The sequence below is a fragment of the Hakea prostrata genome, chromosome 7 (assembly GCF_041222555.1).
Source record: "Hakea prostrata isolate BN-2017 chromosome 7, UWA_Hpros_2, whole genome shotgun sequence".
NCBI lineage: Eukaryota > Viridiplantae > Streptophyta > Magnoliopsida > Proteales > Proteaceae > Hakea > Hakea prostrata.
The window spans coordinates 18,623,219-18,650,222 of NC_142606.1; the positions used below are offsets into that span (position 1 = coordinate 18,623,219).

At 35.1% G+C, this 27,004-nt stretch overlaps 2 protein-coding genes across 3 annotated transcripts; both read left to right on the forward strand.

Annotated features, from left to right (window-relative positions):
- Positions 1-8,500: 8,500 nt before the first annotated feature.
- LOC149010286 (Leucine-rich repeat (LRR) family protein) lies at positions 8,501-11,494 on the forward strand. 2 transcript variants are annotated; one of them, XM_089163775.1, is made up of 9 exons: positions 8,501-8,666; positions 8,754-9,294; positions 9,466-9,935; positions 10,052-10,187; positions 10,324-10,395; positions 10,497-10,565; positions 10,746-10,817; positions 10,897-10,968; positions 11,040-11,494. In XM_089163775.1, the coding sequence occupies exons 1-9, from the start codon at positions 8,561-8,563 to the stop codon at positions 11,074-11,076; spliced, it is 1,575 nt and encodes a 524-aa protein (XP_089019901.1). In that variant the 5' UTR covers positions 8,501-8,560; the 3' UTR covers positions 11,077-11,494. The 2 variants fall into 2 exon arrangements, with proteins under 2 accessions (XP_089019901.1, XP_089019902.1); XM_089163776.1 differs by lacking the exons at positions 10,497-10,565; positions 10,746-10,817; positions 10,897-10,968; positions 11,040-11,494 and having other exon boundaries at positions 10,285-10,370.
- Positions 11,495-19,295: 7,801 nt separating this feature from the next.
- Positions 19,296-26,762, forward strand: LOC149010287 (putative xyloglucan glycosyltransferase 6). The gene is made up of 5 exons (XM_089163777.1): positions 19,296-20,365; positions 21,726-22,034; positions 23,595-23,885; positions 23,974-24,087; positions 25,271-26,762. Exons 1-5 carry the CDS (start codon positions 19,670-19,672, stop codon positions 25,907-25,909), a joined length of 2,049 nt encoding a protein of 682 aa, XP_089019903.1. The 5' UTR covers positions 19,296-19,669; the 3' UTR covers positions 25,910-26,762.
- Positions 26,763-27,004: the final 242 nt, after the last annotated feature.

Sequence of the window (27,004 nt, forward strand, 5' to 3'; positions counted from 1 at the left end):
ATTACTGAAACAAAACCTCCAACTCCTCTAGATAATCTTTCCATAGCCTTAGTTGAAACATCAAGAATCCTATAAAAGCCAAAGAAACACCCAAATTAATTTTGCATAATCAGTAAAATTTCATCAAATGCCAATATGGCAATGTGCATGAATCGTGAGTAAACAAATAGGATTTGCCCTTCAGAAAGTCTGATATATTCTACCACAAACTTAACGAAACGAAAGTAGTACAAAATATTCCGATAAGAAAGCAGATTGTTTTTCAAAGGCTTTCTTTATAGAGTGCACGGAAAATGAACAAAGCCCTCCCACCCTGTGCTCATCAAATCGCGCAGCAAATTAGCAACTCTAGTAGCCTACCTTCGACTCCATGTAAGTAAACCACAACCCCAGCCCCTCCCTCTATTACCCTTCCCCTAGTCTACTCACAAGCCCTCCCACCTTTCTTCTTCATGCAGAGCAGCAAATACCTTTGACCAATCAATATACCTAGTTGAATAATCTTTTTTGGTAATTAATTCTCATGGAGAGTGCACTTTGGCTGCTAGAAATTTGTAAATACATTTTCACTGGAAAAGATACCGGTAAATACACGAAGAAACATTGTAAGAAGTAATCTTTGCATACAAAAAGCATTTATTGAAAATTCATGATAATAAAAACCTTTGGAAGATATTTCTTGTTTTGCTTTCTTTTTTTACATGCTATATGTTAAGACAACCTAGAGGGAGTGAATAAGTTGCAACTAGTGGATTTGTCTAATTTTTCGGTTTAATTACAAATACAAGAAAAAATTGTAATTTTCAATGGTAAGAAGTAATGCAATCAATCTACAAGACAAGTATTTTATAATAGTTTGACTTTGCAAGTCTACTTCCACTCTTCTCTTGGCCTCTAAAGACTATTCCACTAGTAATTCTCTTTAAAAACAATGGTTAGAGATCAAATCATTTGCAATCTATGTTCAATAAGGCAAGAACACCCTTTACCAATTCTAATAAACCTAAATTATAATTGAACAATAATACAAGTTGAAGAATTAGAAGATATTACCTAATAAGAGGTGTGATACTTACCCCTTGTATGAGTGTGATGCAATTAAATGAATGTTTAAAGGAAGAAATGCACCTCTAATAGAATGCCAATAACCTTCGATCACTCTAAGCTTTATTCCAATGAGCTTGCTTAACAACTTTGAAATGTCCCTCAAAGTTGAGTGAAGTTAATTGGAAGGCAAATGATCAAGGCTTATTTGCCAATATTTGCCAAAGAGTTTTTAGAGTTATGAGATAGTAAATGCTCAATAGACAAGGTTATAAAGATGTCATTCAATTGTTTAGCCCAACCTCTCAACGGATAGAAATTTCTGTAAAATTTAAGTCCAGACGAAGATCCATCTAAAAAATAGCCATTTAAAAAATAGTCGTTGGGCTTAAGTCAGGACCAGACGAACGTTTATCTGAAGCACAGAGTGCACAATTAGTACAAATAAGGACTTGATTAAGTTTTTGGTATTTCTAGCTAACCCTAAGCCTCATACACTCTCCTAATATGTCCTAGGTTAATCTAGTGACATGATATGAGTACAATTTAACACGATTACATATGAGTGCATGTGGAGATGTTCTAAGTCCCGAATTTGTCTAAGCCTTGATCTTAACTTGATTTTTGCATCTTCTTGTGCTTTGAACTTGATGTTCATCTTGACTTTGGTTCCTTGCCCAAGTTTGCTTGATCTTGGCTTGGGCTTGAGCATCCGGTGAGTTTGGTCTAATGAGTTGGATTTGGTCCACTTGCTTTCGTAATGAGCTGGACAATCACAACTTAAAATGAACATTAGTAATTCGTGTTTGTTATCATCAAAACTAATAGAAGTTGATGTGGCAACGCTGACATGGCATTTTCCAACACTATAGTTGCTAATGCTTCTTGATTTCAATATAATTTGTGTCATACCCCACCCGCCGATATTGGTCTCGCCTGACAACCCATGGGTGCGATCTACAATCACAAGATCCAGGTTTACCATCAATGATAATAAATGCACGTAATAATAATCAAGAGAAAAAATAATCTTAAATAATTAAATAAAGAATTACAAGAGTCCAATACTAAAAATGGATGAATCAATGAAAAAGGAACAAAGAAGTCATGTCCCAAAATTAATAGAGTTCTAGCGTAAGCAACAACCAGCCCCCTAGTACTTTTTAGTACTAAGGTGCTTTGTCATCCGGTTGATCCCCAACACAAACCTAACCCATTCTCGTAAAATTATTTTTCTTTATTAACTTTTAAAAATTATAGAAATACAATCTCCCTATATTTTATTCCATCTCTCCTTACAAACATTTTATTCAAGGTTTTGACCTCATATTATAATGCATTGGTTTTTCCCAACTAAGCCAACTTCTTGAGGTTGTTTATGAATCTCGTTCATCATAAAAATTATATATCATTGGTAATCAATGAAATGAAATGAAATATGCATCGTTCTTTATGGGTTTCTATGCTTTTTTATTTCCAAAAATATTTTTGTAATTCTATTTCCAAGCCGACAACAAGGATAGCAAGTTAGCAACTAAGGTTTTTTCTTTTTCCATACATTTTCACAAAAAATAGTCAATTATGAATTATCATACCAAAAGCACCGTAAAGGCAAGCTGTCATGAATATGTGAGGACACATGAGGAGAATGATTCTTAGTGACATATAAATCACATTTTATACACACACAAAAATCCATGATAAGAATTAAGAGTATTATTTCTTTTAAATTTCTTGGTTTCTGTGCCAAAGAACAAAAAACAATAATCTCTATCTTAGATGTTGTTAATCCCTATGTGTTCAATAAATATATTTAAACTTGAGCCATTGGAGAAAATTAAACCACAACTAATCCCACCTTAAATATCTAGTTATACCTATTTATGCGAGTTTCTAATTTGGGTCAATTAAACAAAATTGATATATAGAGATCCATGTTCTTCTTTGGGACAAATGGCATGTTGGGCAACACAATTTGCAGTGAAAAATAAATCTTATATATCAAAGCACGCCAAGCACGAACCACGAGCACGCATCAAATGGAAGTTTTTTCTCACGGGCTGGACAAAAATCAATGTCGACTTATACTTTGCAGAAAGGAATCAGGTTTTGGTGTTCTACAACATGATCAAGGAAGAATGATATTCTATTTTGCTGAACCAAGGGTGAAAACAGAATTTCCTCATAGTGGAATGGTTAGCCGTTCATAAAGCTCTTACCATTGTGAATTAGTTGAATCTCACCAAATTGTGGTGGAAATTGATTAACTTGGAAATTGTGAACTTTTTTCTGTGTGGTAATATAGTCAATTGTGAACCCGATTAACAAGATTTAGACCTCACCCCTTAGATCATCAACTCTTTATTGGTAGATGTTTGGGCTTTCCAAAAGAATTTTACTGAAATGTTTTTTGTATATACTCGTAAATTCACACGTGCAATGCACGTGGGTTTTTTGTTTATGTTATGTTTAGCTGGAAGATTACGAAGTACAGCTTTTTAATGGTAATGCATGATTTGGCTTTAATAATTTTAAATTCAGTTCCATTTTTAATTTTTTAATAATAATTATTGTTTTTAGGATAATATGGGGGATTTTATATAAAGATAGTTTTGATTTAATTTAAATTAGTTTGTTTATTGATATATATATTTTTTGGGATCTCATTTGTCAAATGGATTCAATGAGGGTTATAGTTAGTTTAGAAATGTGAGTTTATTGGCAGAAGATGTCACTATAATTCTATGGGGAAAAAATATGTTAATTCAATTACATTGGTATGTAGAGCCAATATCTGACAACATCATATGGTTGGAATTTTTTTTCATTTGTTTGTTTTTTGTTTTTTTTAAAGGAGAATTGATGGTAGGATATTGAAAGTAAAATACTTTTAACATATACCATACATGAAGATCTTACCAAATTACACATGCCGATTATCTACTGAAAGTTTTTCAAGAACAAAGTATCTCCATTCAGTTCTGCCTACAGCTTAACGTATCAAATCTTATTCAAACGTCAACATATATTGAGAAAACTATTGTCAACAACCGATGAAAGATCTCCAAAAATAATTGGAATATTCGAATTCCATACTTTGAGACTGTGGCTTTGTTTTCTCTTTGTTTTCCTCTTTCTCATTTTGAAAGTCCCTCTTTATGTACAATCTATAATGCATTATTTTGTCTACACCCTCTTTATGTACAATCTATAATGCATTATTTTGTTCACACACCTCTTGAATCTCCAAGCCAACTACTTGACGATATCAACCTTGGTATTGGATTAAGAACGGGATTTAAGAACATGAAATAATGTAAACCGATAGATGGAACTACCCATGACTTAAATTGCCCCCCCCCCCCCCAAATTCTAGCATCTACCGCCATTGTCGTCATATCATTGAAAAGTCTACCTATTTCATTGGGCTTCCTCATTGATTTTGCCATTTTAAATCTTAAACAACGAATTGTAATGCCATACCCAAATCAAGGGATACAAGCTTACTTAATTGTTAACAAAACATGTATTTAAATCTAAATTAATCCTAAGAGGTGGCTTAATTGGCAAAAGATCAACACTTCTAAACTGGCCTAGAAAAAATTGTTAGGGATATAATTGTAGGCCTCCCTTAGTAAAAAGGGGTCCAACCATCCAGTTTCTACAGGTTGTGCTATTTCAAAAATCTCAATGGTAGACCCAAATTGTTAAGAGATACTTAATATCTCATCAGTCCTAGGTGTGAGTGCATTAGGCTGCGTTTGTTTGCTGGAATAAATGTGGGGTGGGAAAATTCTTGAAAAAAGTGCAGATTTCTTACTTTTCTCTTAAATCCCAAAATAGTAGATTGTTTGGCTTCTTGGGGTGGAAAAATGAGAAACAATCTGCTGATGTGGCAGCTAAACTTTCCCACCCCAAGCTATTTTAAAACCCCACATATTTGGTGGGACTTTATGGGAAAGTTGGGAAAGTAAAAAGTGAGACCCACCACTATCATTTTTCCACAAAACCCTTTCCTTTCCTTTTCTTCTCCCTCACCCCACTACACATGGGACCCACATGTTTTTTTTTTCCCACCCTACCTATGCAAACAAACGCAGCCTTTAGTATTTTGAGAATATATGTGGAGTCTTGGGTGTGAGTGCATTAGTATTATGAGAATACGTGTAGCTTCTGAGGAGGGTTCAATGAAGAGAAAGTTTGCGCTTTCGTATCGTAAGTATGTATGTAGAAATGCCGAACTGAAATGCTTTGCACTGAAGTTTGGAATTAATTTAGATTCGAAAATTCAGTTTGTTAACCAAAATAATTCTAGAAAGTTAATTAATCATTCACATTTTACAATGATTAAAATAAACTCATTAATATCTGCCCTTGATAAGCAATCGAGTTCAGTTTTTTGGAATTTTCGTTTTTTAAGCATCTATCCTTTGCAAAATTTGAAGGTTCCATTCCTTTCTTTTGAACGTAGTTTTCTTGAGCTTGGTCTGAGACACCACCACCCAAATTAGTCGCAGAATCAAGGAATGGATAAAATCACACGGAAACCAGAGAAGCCAAAAAACTTGAGGAAGTTCGTACCTTCAACTGTAAGTTCACATTTCTCCAAGATGATTTCCAGGGGTTTATCTGAGAAAATATCGATCAGACTCGAACATTTTATTCCTCCTAGGAAGATTACAAGATAAGAAAACCAAGATAAGAGAAAGATGTAAACCTTCCATGGCGTTTCTAGTGAATATAAATACCTTGTTTTGTTCTAAACTGATGAGTCAGTATATTTGTATTGGTGTTTCAATTTGAGTTCAACCCAACACCTTGAAGAACTGTAACAAGAAAGACCAGCATTATTGAAGAACTCACTAATCAAATCATCAAATAATAGAAGTATCTCTTACGGGGTGAGATTTTGGTTAAGGTAGAAAAGAGAGGGAGTGAGAGGGCAACGAATTACACAGGCAGCCAAGCAAACAAAACTTCTTTATTCAATTTTCCAGAAATCCGTATCTCAGAAGTAGAATAAATCCCAAAATTTAACAAATAGTCCTCATTAAACCAGCAATTCAGTGCATGGGAAAACATGAAAAAGAAATAATTTTGAGATGAAGAGAGTCTCTTTTTTTTATGCCCAACGAATAGGTATAATCTAATCTAGAAGCTAGTGAATCTTATCTTCTAAAACTCAATTAGATGGAAAAATAGTCAATTCATTATCAATTAATATCTTGTAAAACAACAACTCAGACTCATTGTTCTCATCAGCAGAAGCTATGGAGCTCTAAATTCAACAACAACTCAGACTCATTGTTCTCATCAGCTGCTTTATACACAACTGGGTTTACTCCTAAGAGTCCTAACCCAATTAATAGACGAAATTGATGGAAAAAGAACTGATAGACCTGCTAGCTCTATTTCAAGGAACTATAGTTCCTTAACAGCTCCACTGCCGAAGGCACAATTGATGGAAGAGAACAAGAGAGCAGCTCAGTTATGGTAGAGTAATGTCAGGGTTTGAGAGTGAGAAAAGAAGAAAAAAAATGGTTTAAAAAAAAAAGAAAAAGAAAGAATAAATAATGTGCATTGATCATTAACTGGACATGCATTCAAATGAAGTGAATGAATTTTTCACCCATAATACATAATAGACAAAAAGTCTAGTATGATTTTTGAGAATTTTTCTATTCTTTTACATAAAAATTAGATTGAAAATAGACACTAGACATTATAAAATAATGAAAAATATCAAAAGTTGAATTGAGTAGATATAAAAAATGCTCTTACTTAACCAAATGACATTTGAATCTCCTCTCACTTAGATAATTACACTTACTTCCTTTTTTGCCTAGTAAATTTATTAAATACCTCCCATTAATTTTTTTCATTAAGTTCTATTTTTACCATTAAATGTTTTTCTAAAATCCCAATTTGCCTTTAATTAAAAGATATTATAGTTAAACAAATAAAAAAATTAAACCCCAAATTACCCTAAAATTACCTTAATAGTTAAAATTTTAAATTATCTTGAATTAATATTATTAATGAAATTTAAAATACCCTTAATTATCTTAGTAATTAACACCTTAAATTATATTTAATTAATTTTATTCTAAGACTCTAAAATATCTCTTTTTTTTTTCTTTTTTTTTTTTTGTGGTAGAGAGAAACGAGGTCAAACAAGACCCAAAGAAACAAAACAAAAAAAGGAGTCTGCATTGGCTTGGTAGTAGATCTGTCCTAATGAGCTCCTTTAGGTTCAAAGAAGGGTCCTGAACAACGAGTCACTGTTCAAAGTCAGGACCATTCTCGAACATCAATCAACAACTTTATTTTCTTCCCTACCTACATGGATAAAGCGAACATGTCCATGCGAATGGTAGTTTTTTGAGAAAGCTGAAATTATGTCACCATATTTTCCTTGAAAATTCCCATTAGGCTCCAAAGAGATATAGCTTGCAATGAATCCGATTCCACTTGGACTAGCCATGCCCCTAGATTAAGTGACATGTGAAGCCCTTCCTTTATTGCCAACAGTTCCACCTCTACCACATCACTGCAAATAACTTTTCTGGAGAAGCCTCCTCTGAAATTATCATCCTGACCTCTTATTACTCCTCTCAATTGGAAAATTTGTTATTACCGTAGAAGGACGCATCCGTATTAATTTGAACCATCCCTCCTGTGGTCTACACCAACTTTCCTTTTTAGCATTTAAAGATTGAATTTTCAACAGAGCTTGGCATGACAACTATGTTTCTTTCACGTTCTTAAAGAATTCTTCACTAACCAACTGTTCATTCCCTAGCCTAACAAAATTAGGATCATCATACTCTCTATTCCTCCAAAACCCTATAAAATGGAGAATACAAGCAAATTCTCCGACCAATCCAATGCTCATCTGGATGCATCACTACAAGTGTTAAGAACATACCATTCTTTTATGCAACAACAAAAGAAACATTCTCTATTCAGAGGGGCCATCAACTAAAGCCAAATATCTCTATGTCTTTTAAGTAATAATAATATTAATTAAAAAAACTAAAGATACTTTAATTATATTACTAGTATGGTAATTTAGAATATTTTAGGATTTGATTAAAAGTAATTTTGAGTTTTAAAAAATAATTAACAATAAAGATAGAACTTAACAACAAAAATTAGGAGAAAGATGGTGTTCGATAACTTTCCTTGCTAAGAGGGGAGATAATTATCCAAAAGGGCTATTTAGAAAAAAATATATACATATACATATACATATTATTTTGGTATAAAAGTATTGAATTTTGGTAGAGAAAGAGATTGAACCAAGCAGCACATGTTTCCTTATAGAGTTAGTTGACCTGGTCAAATGATATTCATTAGATTCTATCTTCAAGCACTGCAATCCACGTGTCATACATAAGAGACCGTTCTCTCCCCTCTGAGGTCTCCTTCTCTCTCATCTTAATTAAAACCAAAACTAATGCAACGATTTCATGGTTTTCTCTCTCTCTGATCTTTCATCCCCTCCCTCAGAGCAATGTGTCTCTGCATATTTCTCTTATGGCTTGTCAGCATCCCCCTATGCCACATTCACGCCCTTGCAGCTCCAGCTCCAGCTCCGGCTCCAGCTCTAGCTCCAAAAGGTAATAAAAACCAGGTCTTGTTCTTGATCTCGCAATTTCTGATCATCTGAGACATTGAAATAAAAATAAAAAATAAAAAAATTGCAGGTTTTTACCTCAATTGTGGCTCATCGAAGGAAGCCAATGTGGGTAGTTTCAGATGGATCACAGACGAAGGTTTTGTCTCCGGCGGTAACAAAACCACCCTGGACCAGCCGGATTTGATGCCAGTTTTGACTACACTGAGGTTCTTCCCTAACGAATCTGAAAAGAAGCATTGCTACGTGATTCCTGTGACCAAAGGAGCAAAATATCTGGTTCGAACGACGTATTACTACGGAGGTTTCGATGGTAAAAAGGAGCCTCCTGTGTTTGATCAGATCATTGAAGGTATGGAATGGAGCGTTGTTAATACAACAGAGGATTTCAAACAGGGCCTCAGTTCATACTATGAGATCATTGTGGCTGCTACTGGAAAGACATTGAACGTTTGTCTTGCAAGGAACGAGCACACTGTGTCAAGCCCTTTTATCTCCGCACTTGAATTGAGAAAACTTGAAGATTCCATGTATAATTCTACAGATTTCAACAACTATGCGCTCAGTACCGTTGCTCGTAACTCCTTTGGATACGATGGAGACATTATTAGGTACATAATCCTCGTCTCTCTCTGTCTCCGTTCTATGTGTTTGCTTAATTGTCTCAAAGAGTATTGCAATACTCTCGAGTATGGATTACTTCTAAATTAAGAAGAACAATCTGTGTTTGTAGTTGATTTTGATGATATTAGAGAGAATGAATAGTTAAATTTTGGAACTAGCTTTCCAGATGATCAATACAACAGGATCTGGCATCCATTTACACGATATGAAGAACCGGTTGTGTTTTGTCACTCGAATGTAAGTACAACAAAGTTTTGGAATGTTCCACCAGTGAAGGTCTTTCTGAATGCTATCACAACGAGCCGAGGCAAGACACTCAAGGTGCAGTGGCCAGCAAATGTGTCACTACCCAGAACCAACTACTACATTGCCCTTTACTTCCAGGATAACAGAACCCCAAGCCCATTCAGTTGGAGAATCTTTGATGTTTCTATAAATGGTAAAAATTTCTACAAGAAGCTCAATGTAACGGCAGGTGGCGTCACTGTCGCTGCCCCAAATTGGCCTCTTTCAGGGATCACAGAGATCACCTTGACTCCTGGACCTGACATGCCGGTTGGTCCCATTATTAGTGCTGGCGAGATATTTCAACTGATGCCTCTTCCTGGAAAGACAGTCACTAGAGATGGTAATAATACTTCATGACTTAAAACTATTAGATTTAACTTGATTAATCTCTCATTTCTTTCTCTCTTTTAAGAGTGATCAATCTTCCTAGTTATGTAATTAATTTGCTTCTTGCAGTGAGGTCAATGGAAAAATTTGCAAAAAACATTAACAACCCACCTAATGATTGGCATGGAGATCCTTGCTTGCCTCGAGAAAACTCATGGACTGGGGTTACATGTTCCAAAGGAAAACGAGCCCGAGTCATCACACTGTGAGTTACCTTAGAGATGAGATTAATGCTTAATTAGATATAAAGCTTCCCTTGTGGCATCAATATTTCTTGAGTAGCTTATAATTTCTGTTACCAGACTATACCATTGATGATGATAATGGTGATGATGATTTAGGAATCTCACAGACGCCGGCCTCTCTGGATCGCTGCCGCCATGCTTGGCCAACTTAACTGGGCTTACCCACATGTAATTAACCAATCACATACATGAATCATCATCTGTTAGATAAATTTCCCAATTAATCTTTATGTTCAATTTGAAAGTTGGTTTTGATAATGCAACTACAGTTGGCTTGGAGGAAACAAATTCACTGGTGATATTCCAGACTTGAGCCCATTGCATAAGTTGGTTTCTCTGTAAGTATATTTCCTCACTAATGACAGTTCTTGAAGGAAGAGTAACCTAACATGACATGTTAGTGACACCGTGATAGGCAAAATGTAAACAAATATGGTTTATCAAACTCTCCTCTTGTTTAGATTCTTTCTCATTAATCAAGTTGACTCTATTTTATTTTGTGATTAAATGAATTGAAGACGTTTGGACAACAATAAGTTGGACGGGCAGATTCCTCAATCACTGGGGGAACTTGACAATCTTCAGGAGCTGTAAGTTGTTTCCATTATTCATTCACTCTTGAGCTTACACTCATTTAATTACTTGCTAATTACCTCATTGTCTGAACAGATTTCTGCAAAACAACCACCTCGAAGGTCAGGTTCCAAATGCCCTGAAAAAGAAAACTGGAATCAAGATTAAGTAAGTCAATTACTGCTTATTTCCTTTCTGTGTTTTAGAGAAATGGTAATCTTACAATCATTCTGCTTTAGGCTCTCTCCTAAAGATCAACTGGCTGACTCAGCTTGAAGATCGAACAAGAGGGTTTGGGAGCTACAAAAGTTTGCCTAAAAAGTGAAGAAGGCAATTTTAAGTCTTCCCTAGACTTTGCAGGTTTCAAACCTTTATGTGAAGATAGAGGCAGATTTGAATATACAGAGCCGGCCACGAGTTGAAAGGGGGAGAAAATTCCAGAAAGCCAAAAAGAGAGAGAAATTGGGATGCAGAGAGAGAGAGAGAGAGAGAGAGAGAGAGAGAGAGAGAGAGAGAGAGAGAGGGAGATAGCTTGGGGTCTTCAGAGTGTAGTGATAATTTCCTCTGATATACCAGATCACCTTGTATTATGTAAAATTTGACTAAGTAAATCCATCCTTTTAATGGATATATGAGATCCTAACGTACTTTGTTACAGCACAAAAATGTACAACTTGTTTTGACTATGTTGTAATTAAAGGAGATAAATTTTATATAAAGATAACATATGTTTGTTGCGTGGATGAATGTGTCAGAAATGGATCATCCATTTCCCTCTAATGAATGACATATGTGCATCAATCACATCTAAAGGTTGAGGTAATATGTAGAAGATATAAATTTTTTTATTTTAATTTAATCTGGACTTTTGGATGTGATTGATGGACATGTGTCCTTCATCCAAAAGGAAATGATGGTCTACTTGATAAAATTCCGTACCTTCCAGGCCGTTGTGGCCAGCGGGCTGAAAAGCCCAGATTAGGCCCAGTGGGAGCTCAACATGGGCTTCATGTAAGCTCAGACTCACCTCATTACCTACCTAAACTTGAACCCACCTTGTTTTTATGATTGTTCACTATTGCATTTGTTTGTCAACTTTTATCCATCCTACAATACATACAAATGAAAATAATAATATTAAGGGTGAATATCACTTACCTCCCCTCTTAGCTGGACAAATAGCACTTACACCCCCTCTTAGTTGGATAATATCACTTACCTCCCCTCTTACCTAGCAAGTATATCAAACACCTCCCCTCTGTTAATTTTATCGGTTAAATTTAACTTTTGCCGTTAAATATTTTTCTAAAATCCCAAACTACCCTTGACTAAAATATTTTTTATTTTAAACCCTAAATTACCATAATCACCCTAAAAGTTAAAATACTAAATTACCCTCAATTAAAATAATTATTAAAACCAAAACTAAAACCCAAATTATCTTTAATTATTAAAAGCCCAACATGCCCTTTTTTATTTTTATTTTTATCAAACAATTAAAAAAACACGTACTACTCTCAAATAAATAAAAAATGCAATTAAAAAAGAAAAGGTATCTTTATAAAATTAAACACGTCCTACTATTTTGGGTTTTTTTAATAGTTTGATAATTTTTTTGTTTAAAAAGGGCATGTCGGGCTTTTAATAACTAAAGATAATTTGGATTTTAGTTTTGATTTTTCATAATTATTTTAATTGAGGTAATTTAGTATTTTAACTTTTAGGGGTGATTACGGCAATTTATGGTTTAAAATAAAAACATATTTTAAGTCAAGGGTAGTTTGGGATTTTAGAAAAATATTTAATGGCAAAAGTTAAATTTACCTATAAAGTTAACAGAGGGGAGGTGTTTGATATATTTGCTAGGTAAGAGGGGAGGTAAGTGATATTATCCAACTAAGAGGGGGTGTAAGTGCTATTTGTCCAGCTAAGAGGGGAGGTAAGTGATATTTACCATAATATTAAAGCTTGTTAGAAAATAGTATATTTAATAATTTAAATATTCAAAATTTAAAACTTTACATAAAAAATGTAAATTTAGTAAAGATTAAACTTTAATTTTCAAATATATCATAATGATGGAATTATCCAATGTTGTTAGAAATCTTGAAACTTGCAGTAGGGGATACAAATGGTAAGGATTCCACGAATGTTCGCATCGTTATCCAAAAAAATTTGAAATGGTGTTTAGTTATCTCGTTTGTTAAAGAAGTGACTATTCAAAATTATTAATTTTCATTATGCAGAATTATTTATAATTTCATACAAAGCTATCTAGTTTGATGAAGATTTTTTTTTTAATACAAAAACCAAAAAAATTACAAATTCATAATGCTATGTAGATTGTTCCATACCCTTGGTTCCCGTCCCCCTAATACTGATACAGCTAAATTACTAGATACCGTCACGAACTCGTGCTTTCCAAAAGTTTCTATAGGGATTTCATCTATCTTGGATGCTAAAAAGAGAAGATCATGGATTGCTTCCAATGGTCAGGAATTGTGAGAAATGGGTAAAAGCTCCTTGATTCGCTTCCAGTTTGTCAAGATTAGGTCGATCCGAAGTATGTAGTGTAAAGCCAATCTCAATCTGGTTGCTAATCCTTTGGTCATTGCCGCAGTAAATGACATACCCGCGTATTTACCACTCTAGCAGTAGATTACATTACCTTGGTGAGTTAATCCCCAGCAGTATCCCACCTCCTTAGTTAAGTGTTGTACTGTTCCTGCACAAAATAACATTGTGAGTTGTACTGGACACTATTGTTTGAATTGTGTAAAAAAGAACCTCACAATTTTCTATTTGTATAGCTATGATACGAATAATGCTTGGGTGCCCATGCGGTTTTAATTGTAATTCTTGACACCAAAGGTTTATGTAATTCAACACCCGTTCAGGATTGGGTAGATCCTCTTGAAAATTATTCCATTACGAAGATCTTGCATGCGAAAACATCCTTCCTAAAGATCTTGCCCCTGAAAACATCCTCTGCTAGTAGTGCACATATATGCTAAATAATTGGCTGAAAAAGCAAAGAAACTACAAGGCTATTTTGGACTTTTCAAATTTGAAATAAAACTTTAAATCTTAGCCTGTTATTTAGTATAGAAAGGACACTGTTGTGCACAACAGAGGATTTTTTTTTCTTCCCGATCTTGCACTTTGACAATAAATTGCTTATTCAATTACAAAGTTGTTGAACACATATTTAAGTATGAAAAGGTCCAAAAAATATCATTTTTTTCCAGGGTTGAGGTGGTAGTGGGTATTAATATGTATTTTAATTACAATTAAGAATGTAAAAGAATCATATACAAATCAACCAATGTGGTCGACTCCAAATATTCTTTTGTTCTTATATGTAATATTCCTATACATAAAGGGATGCAAATTAAGTTTGGGTTTTTTACTTTCTAGGCTTGTTTCTAATTATATGACCTAGACTTCTCGCCTGATGTGCCATTACCAATCCATGTTTTGATTCATATTCTCACAAAATTTGTTTAAAATGCAAATTCATTGAAAACCCTTGTATACCTCTATTTATTTATTTTTAATTATACCAAGAGCAATCATTTAAGAAGTGTCAAATTCTAAATACACCTATAAACACTTACAAATAAGAAAACTATGAAATTCAGAATTCTCCATTCATGATGCAAAAACCATAGAGTCATATGTGTAAAAATTAAGATTCTCTGCGTTTGTTTACTGAATAAAGGTAGGGTGGGAAAAATTCTTGAAAATATCATATTTTTCTTACTTTCCCTTTGAATTTAAAAAGCGTAAATTGTTTGGTTGCTTGGGGTGGTGGGCAAGAAAACTTGTCTGGTGATGCGCCAATCCAATTTTTCCACTTCAAGCATTTTCAAAATCCTACAAATTTGGTGGAACTTTGTGGAAAAGTAAAAAGTGGGACCCACTATTATCATTTTTTCACAAAACCTTTTCATTTCTTTCTCCTTCACTCCACTACACATGGGACCCACATGTTTTTTTTCTCCACCCCACATTTGCAAACAAACGCAGCCTAACAGATTAAATATGCATGTGAGGTGTTCAAATAAAAACTAGCACGTGGAATCTGCTAGAAAGGCAAATCCCATTTGGACATGTCACATATGTTTAGTTAGGTTCTATCCCAACCCTAGAGCATGTTTGAATCAACTAATTAAATTCACAGAAAGATCACATCATACAAATTGCAAATTGAAATTTCAAGTGTGGCCACTTTCTATCGAGTTGGAATTTGTCAGGGCAGAGAATTATGAATCTGGATCCTCACCCCGTCGGGTTCGTGACTACACAAAACGTGGGGTCCATGGGTAAAATTTAATTTTTTTTTTTGTGTTTTTGCAAAAAGTGTTTTTACCGTGGGCCCCACTGCTTTGTGTGGTCAGAAACCGTCGGGGGAACTGATCCAGACTCGAGAATTATGCTTTCATCACACTTCTCTACCATGCATTTAAGAGAGAACCCTACCTTTAAACATTGATGAGTGGACTATAAATGCTCAAAGACGAAGTCATTTCTAAGCGTTTGATAAAATAATGTGAAAAAAGCACACTTTTCTACCTCCTAGAATATAATATTTGGACTTCTTTTTATAATTATTGAGCATTAATTGAAAATCTTTAAAAAAAAGAAAAAAAAATCATTTTATCTTTTTATTTAGACCCAGATCTAGCATACAAGCATTAGAGTCAAAGCCTGCCTTTCTTTCCATTCAATTATGAGTAAAGACAATTGAATTAAATAATAAAAAAACAATCCTGATCTTGAAGATTCACAGAATTAGAGAAGAGAAACAAAAACCCACCTCTTCACCTAACTTTCAATAATATGATTCTGGAATATGTCACTAATTGATTCTGATGATCATTATAGTTAATTAAGAATTAATTCATAAGCCAAAAAAAACAAAGAAAATTATTAGAAGTAATTCACTAAAATGAATAATTTTGGACCTAATTATTATTTTTTTTATAAAAATTTTAGGCCTAATTTCTAACAACATAAACACCAACCACGATTCACAAGAGAAAGCACATGATCACTGACCAATCCCACCTACTACCATTTTTATTTTCTAGATGTCAATGTCACATGGCAAATGTGCCCATGTTAGTATGTCATTTATAAAGAATAAAAAATTAATTAAAATTTGAAAGGAGATTAATTATCTAATTAAAAAATAACTAATTTTATTAACTAATTAAGATAGATCTTGAAGAAAAAACTCTAGTCCCCAACATGGCTGATGTTTCCACGTTGACCCATTAATCTCTAATCTTGGGATTAGCATATAACTGTACATTAAACTTTGTTAATTAATCTAATATATATTGTTTTTTAGTTTAAGTTATTAAAAATTAATTAATGACTCCCACTTTTCAATTTCCATGGACCATTATTAATATCAGAGTTAGAAGATGGGTTTTTCTTTTTTTTTAATGTTCTAAGGGTTTTCTCACCTGAGGTTGCGTTGTCAATCTAATGTGTGTTAGATTGGAATAAATCAAGCGGTGGGGGTTGGTTAGATCTATGTTAGTTTAATATATTCCGGAAAAAAAGGCCATTGCACGTTGTAACGAAAAAACAAGCAGAAGGAGTGGAAAGGCAATTTTAGAAGATCTGCTTGTTCTTGTAATTTTAATTGCTAACACGTTACAATTATAACATTATTTCTGATTCTTGTGCATGAATTTGGACTAAATAATAAAAAATCAATTTGTCATGTTGAGAAATAGAATTTGTTGTAAGTAGGCGTTTCATTTTTTTTTTATTGGGTAAAAGTGTCAATCGGCATGGTTTCAGTAATTTGGTACGGTTCCAACTTTGAATACCAAAATTCAAAACCATATTGTACCAAATTTGTACAGTATAATTTCGGTATTTATAAAAATGGTTTGCTACGATTTCATAATTAAATTGGTGTGGTAAGACGGTTTAAACACGGTATTTAGTACTGTACAATTTTGGTACGAACAAAAACATGTTACTTTTGTTATTAGTTCGTTAAAATCCTAATGAAATTGCTATCAAACAATCGACATACAAAGCAAATAAATTTAATTAAAAAGACAGCGAAGAAATAACTTTAGAGTTTGGTGCAGCTCTACAACAACTAACTAATAAAAAACTGTACCATGATTTGAAATTTTCTCATATAAATCAATAATTATCTGATTTTGTGAAAATAAATGTACCAATTTAGAGTACCGTAACTAGGAAAAATGGTGGTGTATAACAATTAACACAACCTAGAAAAGTTTTAAGGCTTTGCTTAGTTGGCACGGTAAGAGGAAAGGAAAAGTGGATGTGTTTCTAGCACAGTGATGATAACCTTCTATGTAGAGACGATAAATCAAAGGAGTTATGGATTCGAACGTCCGTCACTATCACACATTTTCCCTCCTCGAGCCCATGACCCCAAGTAAGTCTAGATGGATCTGAAATTTAGGGTTGAATCATAGTCGAATGTTTGATTGGACGTAGTATTTCTATGGTTCTACCACGTTATAAAATATGTTTGATAAATGTAGAATACTAATATGAAATGATGATTTCTATCTGATGCGTCCAAAAACTGTTTAGCCCTCGGATTCCTTAATGCTTACTTGCAAAACAAGGTTAGACGTGGGTTGACTCGGCAATCGGGAAGCCACCTTCGACGATTAAGTTACCAATGAATCACCGTAGAGCTTTGGTTAATTGTAAAGTTTAATTGAATAACGTTAATGGAGGGAAATGATTCTAATACCTATCATGTGTGTGAACGTTCAGTTTATATAGGATTTACCTGTTATTCTCGACCGTTAAATTTGTCCATACTCTTTCACGGTGGCCGTCCGATCGTAGGATTTTTTACATCTTTCGGAGTTGATTATAATTTCTTGTGTGGCAAGACAGGAACACAGATTTTTTCCCTAACTATTGGGTTCCTTCTTCTTCACATTACTTGATGGTTCAACCTCCGAATTAGTCCCGACTTGAGTCATCGACCCGACAATGGTCAAACCGGTTCAAAGTTTATTTATCATTATCACTATAAAAAAAAAATAATAATAATGATAGGTTACAAAGATGTACCAATTTTGAGTGGGGTGATTTCTTTTGTTTCTCTTTTCCTTTTCCTTTTCCGATTGAAAACAATGATTATGAATCGGATTATACAAACCAATGTGATTACGGTAAGATTTATTTTTCATGGTTTGACATCCATAAATAAAACTGTCCCCAAGCTGGAGGCGAGCTGGACATCCAGCCATGCATTTGTCATCACGTTCGCCTAATTCCTTATTATTATTTTACAAACTCCGGACCCACAACCCACTCAGAATCACCGAATCACCGATCACCGTCAAATCGAGTCAATTTTAAAAATCTTGAAAAGTCAACTTAAAACTGCATCTGGTAAGAGATCAAGTCAACATCTTCTCTTCATGTTGAATGGTTAGATCTATCTATCCCCTAAACTATAATTTTCCGCCATAATCATCTCCTAAACAGTTAATAATCCACTCTTCTCTCATTGTATTAAAACTAAGCAAGCATCTTAGTTTTAGGGTAATAATCAACACATCATAATCATATAAGAGGTTAAAAGAAGGTTCAAATCGAGACTTATTGATCCAACCCTAGATCCTAAACCTAACCATTTTTATTCAGATTGCTATTTTGGACATCTTGACTATATTTTCAGAATGGTGGTAGTGGTCCCAAGCTCACACTGATCAAGTAGTTTGGTAAACCTTTGTTTCTTGTATTGGACAATTGTATGCTCTTTGGTCTGGGCATGGGTGCTATCGGCTTTTGTGGACAATACTAGGCTTCTGGGGATTCCGTTGATGGTGCTACTTGGCCTGGACATAGGCGCTGCCGGCTTCTGTGGACAATACGAGGCCTCGGGAGGGGTTCTTTTGACGGTGCCAGTGCTATTTAGTCTAGGCATAGGTGCTATTGGCTTCTGTGGATAATACTAGGCCTTCGGAGGTGCTCCGTTGACAGTGTCAGTGCTTGCACTGGTAGTGCACATGACTAATGCATGCGTAGGTCACACTCGATTAAAAAATCCGAACATTGCGTAACATGGGGCGTTAGGTCAGGTCGCGGCTACTCCGTCCCCTCTTTGATTACCAAAAAAAAAAAACTATAATTTTAGAATTACTTTTACATATATAATGAAAATCAAACTCATAACCTCTTTACTAAGAGATGATGGTCATTGCCAATTGTGCAATCCGATGAATTAAAAAATTGCGTAAGACGAACAAAAGGCCAGAGTGTGTAGGACCCACATGGAAAATTGCAGCTCAGACTTTGTTAGAATGGACAGTCAAGTTATTTCCTCTTTCCTCTCTAAAGTCTGTAATAAAAGTTTCTAAAAGTCTAAACTATGACTATGAGGAAAGCCAGGGAGATAACAGAAAGGAAGTAGAGGACTAGAGGGTACTGAAACCAAAACCGGTTTGCTAAAATTACCTTTTAGGTTTTTGGTTTTTGCTGCTCTGCTAATTTAAGCATTCTTTTGCTTTAAATGAGAATTAATTAAGTAAGTAAATCTCAAAATCCAAAATGAGCTATTAAGACTTTAAAATCTAACCCTTTTTCTCTCTCATAATTAAGGCATTAATCATCGCTTTCCTTTTACCAATTTTTGAAAAAACACCTACTAACGTGAGAGATCCCCGCTAAAATTGGTCGGCTGTTTCTACATTTAGCGACACCGAATCCTTCCTTCACCAGCTTCCATCAAAGCCCCACTCAGATAAAAGACTCAAATGCTTCTTCACTGAGATCTAGAGAGAGGGAGAAAAAAAGAAGAAGAGAGAGAGAGCTAGAGAGCTTGAATCGCTTCGATTTGCCCATGTCTCCACCTCCCAATTACGATTTTCAGGAATGGTGGAATAAGGAGAGAGAGAGGGATCAACTGTTGTTCTCTAACAAATCTGAAAACCCTAATTTGTCTACTACGGTCGAGATCGGCAGCGCAATCGTGGGTCCGGACAGTGCTGTTGAGAAAGATCGGAGTCGGAATGCTCGTCAGCTCTCCTGGGTTTATCTTCTCAAGTTTCAGCAAGCTTTCAATGCTCTCATCTGGGTTACCAATGGATTCGTCTCTCTTATCAGAACGGCTAATCGGAGAATCGCTTCGTCTTCGCCTTCGAGGACTCAATCTCGGCTTTATAGGGTTATTAAGGTGTTCTTGGGTCTTGTTATCTTGTTGCTGCTCTTTGAACTTGTTGCTTACTTTAAAGGATGGCATTTCAGTCCTCCTGCAATGTCTAAAGCAATGGACTTGGTTGAGCTTGTTTATGCTACTTGGCTCGACATAAGACTCAATTATCTGGCTCCGCCGTTGCAGAGTTTGGCCAATGTTTGTATTGTTTTGTTCTTGATCCAGTCGGTGGATCGGATCGTTTTGGTGCTTGGCTGTATCTGGATCAAGTTGCGTAGGATGAAACCTATTCCATTGATGGAATATTCTGGAGACATTGAGAATGAAAATGCCGAGGATTATCCAATGGTGTTACTACAGATCCCGATGTGCAACGAGAGGGAGGTAAGAAGATGTAGGTCTCTGCTCCCTGATGCTCTTTTCTGGACTCATCTGTTTCTAGTTTGTCTGCATTTACAATTTTACATTACATTTCTGCTCGATGACTTCTATTTTAGCTAATTTTAGGTCTCCTTTATGGATTCATGTTTTGTGGATTGGTCAACTGCCGAAGATGACTCAAGCGGGACTCTTGAGTTAATAATTATGCCCTGATAGACTTTTCATCAAAAATAATATATATTTACTTGAATGCTTCCAAGTCTTGCTGGATTCTATGGGACTCTGCATTTTGATGATCTCTATTTCATTTTCTTGCACACAGACTTACTCCATGAAAATAGGATCAGTACTCTGGTCTGAAGCTGCTCTTGTTTTCTTGAGTAATTGTTGATTAGGATAGCTGAAACTTCCTTGCTAGTATCAAATTTACCATGTTTCAGTAGTTCAGCCATTTCCCTGCTGTCTCTTTACTAATCAAAAAGTTTGTGTACAAACTGTTTTGTTCTTTACATGAAAATTTAGGAAGGTATTTCGTTAATCTTTTTCTAGTTGTTGCATATACCTGAAGTAGCAACCTAAACTTTGGGGATCTTAAAACTGTTTAGGTTTATTACCTGATTTGGTTTATAAAACTCAAGTATGTGAAAGCTTATAGTTCATCAATGTTTCCAAGTATACTAAAATTTAATAGAAGCTACATCACCTAGACAATCTTAGTTATCATAGCCTTAATGGGTAGCCAACGTGTGCAGTTATTGACGGCCATCTTAAGGTCAATGTGCATTTGTTCAAACCAAGTTACCTCATGTATTTATTTAAACAACTACACTTTCTGGTTTGAGGATTTCTGTACTAGTCAAAGAAAAATATGTGATTTGGGGTGTTCCCTTTTCTTATTTGAATCTTTGAGCCTGTGAAGACCATCTAAGAATTAAACATCCTTAATTGGCATTTATGTGCTGACTACTCAAGGACTCTGTTCATGTATCTGATTCTCAATCTGGCTTACTGGGTAATGATTTGACAATTGGCAAGTAAACACATTAATTGCTAAAGTTAGTCTAGTTCAGAATTCTTATCTATGCTTCTGTCAAATTGTATTCTGTGGACAAGATTGATCACAAGTGCTGCATACATCTAACAAGCAAGAGCATGGGGGGTGGGGGCAGTGTCAAATGTTTGTTGTAACTGCAGTCTCATTTTGCCTGGCAAAGCCTTATCTATGCATACTTGAGCTTATCTGCTTCACACCAGATTGCTTATTGTTCAGGGATGCATTTGTCTTTCAACCGCTCTTTTTTTGCTTGTCTGAACAACTTATATACTGAAGACTAATGGCTTATTCCCATTTGCATTACAACAGTGTTATCAACAATCAATTGCAGCACTCTGTATACAGGACTGGCCTAGGGCCAGAATGCTCATACAAGTTCTAGATGACTCTGATGATCTGGATTGTCAACATCTTATCAAGGCTGAAGTACAGAAGTGGCAACAGAAGGGTGTACGAATTGTGTATAGACACCGTCTTATCCGTACCGGCTACAAGGCTGGGAACCTCAAATCTGCAATGAGCTGTGACTATGTAAAGGACTATGAGTTTGTGGCGATCTTTGATGCTGATTTTCAACCAGGACCAGATTTCTTGAAGAAAACTGTTCCCCATTTTAAGGTTGGTTTATATTCTGTATGGTTTTTTCTACCCACAGATTTATCATCTGGTGCAATTCAGAAAGTGTTTCTAGAATTAGATCAATGCTTTTAATATACAATTAAAAGTAGAGACCCTGTCTTGAAACAAGAAATCTGGAGCTAAACTGATACATTTTGTCTAGCTGGACCTGGACCATAAATACCAGCCCACGTTGTTCCTTTTTCCAGTAAAGAACTATCATAATTGTCTAATAAAGGGGCCAAAACTGAGGTCCAGCTTGATCAAGAAAGAACTCAGTGCTGACTTTGGGCTGTGATACGATTATATCAAGAATTTATTCATTTGGTAATATACTTGTTTTCTGCTGGGTTATACTTGTCCACTCCAATATTTTTTTAGCGTTTATTCGTGGGCATTTTTATTTTAAGGGCATATCTGTAATTGTGTCAAGTGTTCTATATATATATATATATACACATACTATCAATTCTCCATTCTGTTGCTTGCTTGTCTTTACTACATTTTTCATTTTCATTCCTTATTCTCTTCTCCTTGCTTCTTTAAGTTATATTTTGTTGATTGCTGGTGTATAAATCTATTACAAAGTGCAATATATCATACATCCAACTGGACTGTCCAACTGCTAAAACAACTCTTCTTTCAGGTTCAAGCCTATAGATACACAATCTAGAACAATCTTTGATGTATTTTTTATATTCAAATAGTGAGTTCATATAAGGGCATTTGTCCACATTAACCATGTTTGGTCATTGAGTCTAGTTGTCCCTTTTTCTCAATAAATAGAAAATAAAACAAAAAAAGAGGATGTAACTGAGTATGCTTTCACCTTTCCCAACTGATGAAATGGAGGATACAATAGTTGACCTATGACAGGGAATGGAAACATGTCACAGCCAAAATAATTGGTATCCAGGAGAAAAATCCTGTTGAAGAAGTCATCATCCCAACAAGGAAGAAAATGCCAGTGATTTATGTTTAACCATGTATCAGACATCATGACATCACCACATGTCCAGGTCATTGTTATGTTTGACCATATATACTTTCCTTTGAATCAGTAAGGGGTCTGACGATCTTTCTTATTTTCTTTATCTATCTATCCCCGAGAAAAAAAGTTTTTGGTGTTGCATTCACTGGGAATAATAACATTTTTTTCCCTGTTGTATCATTCTTCCAGTTTCTTCTTCACTCCACTTGAAATTTTCTGAAACTGTTCTTACAATAATTTGTACAAATCCATGTCCTCTTTGTTCTTGTACTATGTGGAAAACAAATGTGTCCTCCTTGATGGGTGGTATAACTCCGACCTCTCTTCCACTTCCAGATGGGAAGACCATCTTATCCTTTTCCTGTTTTCATCTTTCCCAGGCTTATTAACTTAGATTTTGATCACTGGTGCTCAGTTATGTCAGCCATGTTGGGTGTTACCAGCAATTTTGCCCCTTTTTTGATAAGTTTCAAGCAGTGTTTCATTTTATAAGAAGTGATCTTTAAAGAGACTAATTAGTTGATTTGTTGTCCTTACTGATTTTAAATTGATCTTTTCTCTCTATGAAGGGGAACGATGATCTAGCATTAGTGCAGACAAGATGGGCATTTGTGAACAAGGACGAGAACTTACTTACGCGGCTTCAGAACATAAATTTAACCTTCCACTTTGAGGTTGAGCAGCAGGTTAATGGTATATTTATCAACTTTTTTGGTTTCAACGGAACTGCTGGGGTATGGAGGATTAAAGCTCTTGAAGAATGTGGTGGTTGGATGGAAAGAACAACTGTGGAGGACATGGATATTGCCGTCCGTGCTCATCTTTGTGGATGGAAGTTTATATATCTGAATGATGTTAAGGTTTGTTGGATTAGTATACTGTCATTCTCTTATTCAAAAAATTTGGATCGTAATTGCAAAATTCTGATGATGTTCCTTTTGCATGCAGAGCCTTTGTGAACTCCCAGAGTCTTATGAGGCATACAAGAAACAGCAGCACCGCTGGCATTCTGGTCCAATGCAGTTGTTTCGGTTATGTTTCTTCGATATCCTTCGCTCAAAGGTGAGGAGGCTTCTTCTTGTTTTGAATTTTTTCAAGTGATGGTGACGTCATTCTTTGCATCAGAACAGTGGTTAAAAAAATGGAATTTCCATAGCAAGAGACTGATGTCTCGGTCATGCTTCCTAGAATAAAATTACTAACGGTTGGAAAAACATGCTTCCCCTGATTTAATGAAAACTAAAAAGGTTAAATTTCTTGAGAGATGATTCATCTTTTTACAGTCTCTCTCCCCTGTCCCTCACACCTTATCATTGATAAATCTTATAATTATCAAACAAATAGAGTAGTTTTTATTTTATTATCTGATTATTTTCTATTTCATGACTCTACCTTCACAATTTGAACACCAACATCTCGTTGAATGAAAATTTTTATTGTTTTCATTGACTTTCCTTGAATGTAGAACTGTTTTAGAACATTTATTATCTGGCTGTTGCAAATTCTTGCAGTTTCAAATTAAAGCTGTTGTCACAAGATGGCTAGATGTATAATAGAAATCCTCCCTTTTACCTCTTCTAGGATATATATATATATATATATATATATATATATATATATATATATATATATATATATATATATATATATATATATATATATATATATATATATATATATATATATATATAAGACTGAGACTCTCTTTGATATCAATCACTAAACTAAACAAAGTGGCAAAAATCATAAGAGAAGAAAAGTTCAAAGAAGGTTGGAAAGTGGTAGAACCTGGTGAACCTATATATATATATTCCAGATTTTTTTTTTTTGGGGGGGGGGTGTTTGTTCTAACATGGTCAGTGGTTTAGTTCTCCTCTCCTAGGCTTTGTTTGGATTTCAAGAGAAGAAAACAAAAAAAAAAAAGTTGAAGATTTTTGTATTTGAGAGACGACACATAAATCAAGCATTGCACGATCATGACTTTCATTTTATGTTTTTTATTTGCCTTTTTTGGCATCTAACCATAGCCATAGTGAATGGTTTTGTCCTGATGTTTGATTCTTGTGGATGATGTTATCTGGCTTTCCTTTTCCTTAATATATTATTTTCCTCTTTTAAAATGTGCATGTGTTTTTATTTTGTTTTTTTTGGGTGGGTGGTTACCTTTTATGTAGATTCCGTGTCTCTTGTAAAATTTCAGTTGTTATTAGTACTGTGACTGATTGTGTCTTCCTTATTCTTCCAGATTAGTTTGGCAAAGAAAGCCAACTTAATATTGCTTTTCTTCCTCCTGCGCAAGCTGATTTTGCCATTTTATTCCTTCACGCTCTTCTGCATTATTCTCCCCTTGACAATGTTCCTGCCAGAAGCTCAGCTACCAGCTTGGGTAGTGTGTTATGTGCCTGGAATCATGTCCATCTTGAGCATTCTTCCAGCACCAAAGTCTTTCCCATTTATTGTTCCTTACCTTCTATTTGAGAACACAATGTCTGTCACAAAGTTCAATGCCATGATATCGGGACTCTTCAAATTGGGAAGTTCCTATGAATGGATAGTTACTAAGAAGTTGGGAAGATCATCAGAAGCAGATTTAATTGCCTTCGCTGAAAAGGAATCTGATCCTCAGGTAGAAATTAATACATTCCACAGGGCCTCTTCGGATTCAGGCCTCTCAGAACTGAACAAATTAGAGTTGACAAAGAAAGCTGGCAAGAATAAGAAGAATCGTTTGTACAGGAAGGAACTTGCCCTTGCATTTATTTTATTAACTGCATCTTTGAGAAGTTTGTTATCGGCCCAGGGGATTCACTTCTACTTTCTGTTGTTTCAAGGGATCACATTCCTTGTAGTTGGTCTTGACTTGATTGGGGAGCAGGTTAGCTGACATATGTTACTCTTTCCCCAGTGGTGTAAGCTTTTCGTAGGTTGGCTCATTTATTGGAGCACTTGTGGAGACTAAAGATCAGGATGAGAGATCACATTTGACACCCTTTTGCATTGGTCGCCATAGTTCCAATAATCAGGAAGTCTTTACTATTCATACATTTTCTGGCAGTTCTTGGCACACAACTGAAGTTACGAGGTCCTCTATCCAGTCTGCAATTGTTTGCTTCTCACATAAACAGTCTATTTATTTACTGCCAGAGAAAGGATTGATGTTACATCTTGCCAAGTCAGCCGGTGCTGTTTATTGTAAAAGTATGTTTAGGTCTCAGGAATTGGAAAGAGGACTAGAAAAGTATACTAAGAGTGGAAGCTTTGTTACCAACTACTTTGTTTGCTGTAATTTTTCTGTACATTGTTTTTGCCATGTCAACCAAGGCAACATTGGACTATTAAATGTCAAATTTTGACTGTTATTGAATCATTCAATCATGCGTTGTTAGGATGAATTCATGTTATCTACTCAAGTACTCAATACTATTAGCTGAAGTTGATGCTTCATGCTTGTTGGATTAATGGGAATAAATTATTCAACAGGTAATGTGCAGCAGTGACTTTCTGTGTGATATATATATAACTTACAAGGTGGTTGTTTTCTTCATTCTCCTTCCTTCTTCTTTTTTAGATAATGCCAAAAAATTCAAGGGCAATATCTATTTTCCCAATTAGCGAAATAACAACGGGTCATCGGAACCTTGTAATTGGTTAGACCATGGAGGATACTAAGTGGTTGGACCTAACATCTGATATCGTGCTAGATGAATGATCAATGCCTCTTATTGAAGATGTAGTTGAGGTGCCTTATGCTGGCTCGGATTCAAAATTTTCTTTTGCTTTTGGTCCAAAACAAAACAAAAAACTCTGAACTGGTCTGATCGAGGTCTGGTTTTGTTATCCGCTCTGGGCCTATTGAACCATGGAAAAAAGTTAGAAGCAAATCGGTATTTGGTCTCTACCAGTTTGTGGGGTCACTTACAGGAGAATTGGTGTGTAAGTACACACCTAATAACTGAAGACAGTTATTTGAAGAATTCGT

Coding starts and splice junctions, on each gene's coding strand:
- LOC149010286 (XM_089163775.1), top strand. CDS start 8,561: ATGTGTCTCTGCATATTTCTCTTATGGCTTGTCAGCATCCCCCTATGC. Junction 8,667..8,753: donor TCCAGCTCTAGCTCCAAAAG/GTAATAAAAACC, acceptor AAAAAATTGCAG/GTTTTTACCTCAATTGTGGC. Junction 10,188..10,323: donor CGAGCCCGAGTCATCACACT/GTGAGTTACCTT, acceptor ATGATGATTTAG/GAATCTCACAGACGCCGGCC.
- LOC149010287 (XM_089163777.1), top strand. CDS start 19,670: ATGTCTCCACCTCCCAATTACGATTTTCAGGAATGGTGGAATAAGGAG. Junction 22,035..23,594: donor AAACTGTTCCCCATTTTAAG/GTTGGTTTATAT, acceptor CTCTCTATGAAG/GGGAACGATGATCTAGCATT. Junction 23,886..23,973: donor TATATCTGAATGATGTTAAG/GTTTGTTGGATT, acceptor TTTTGCATGCAG/AGCCTTTGTGAACTCCCAGA.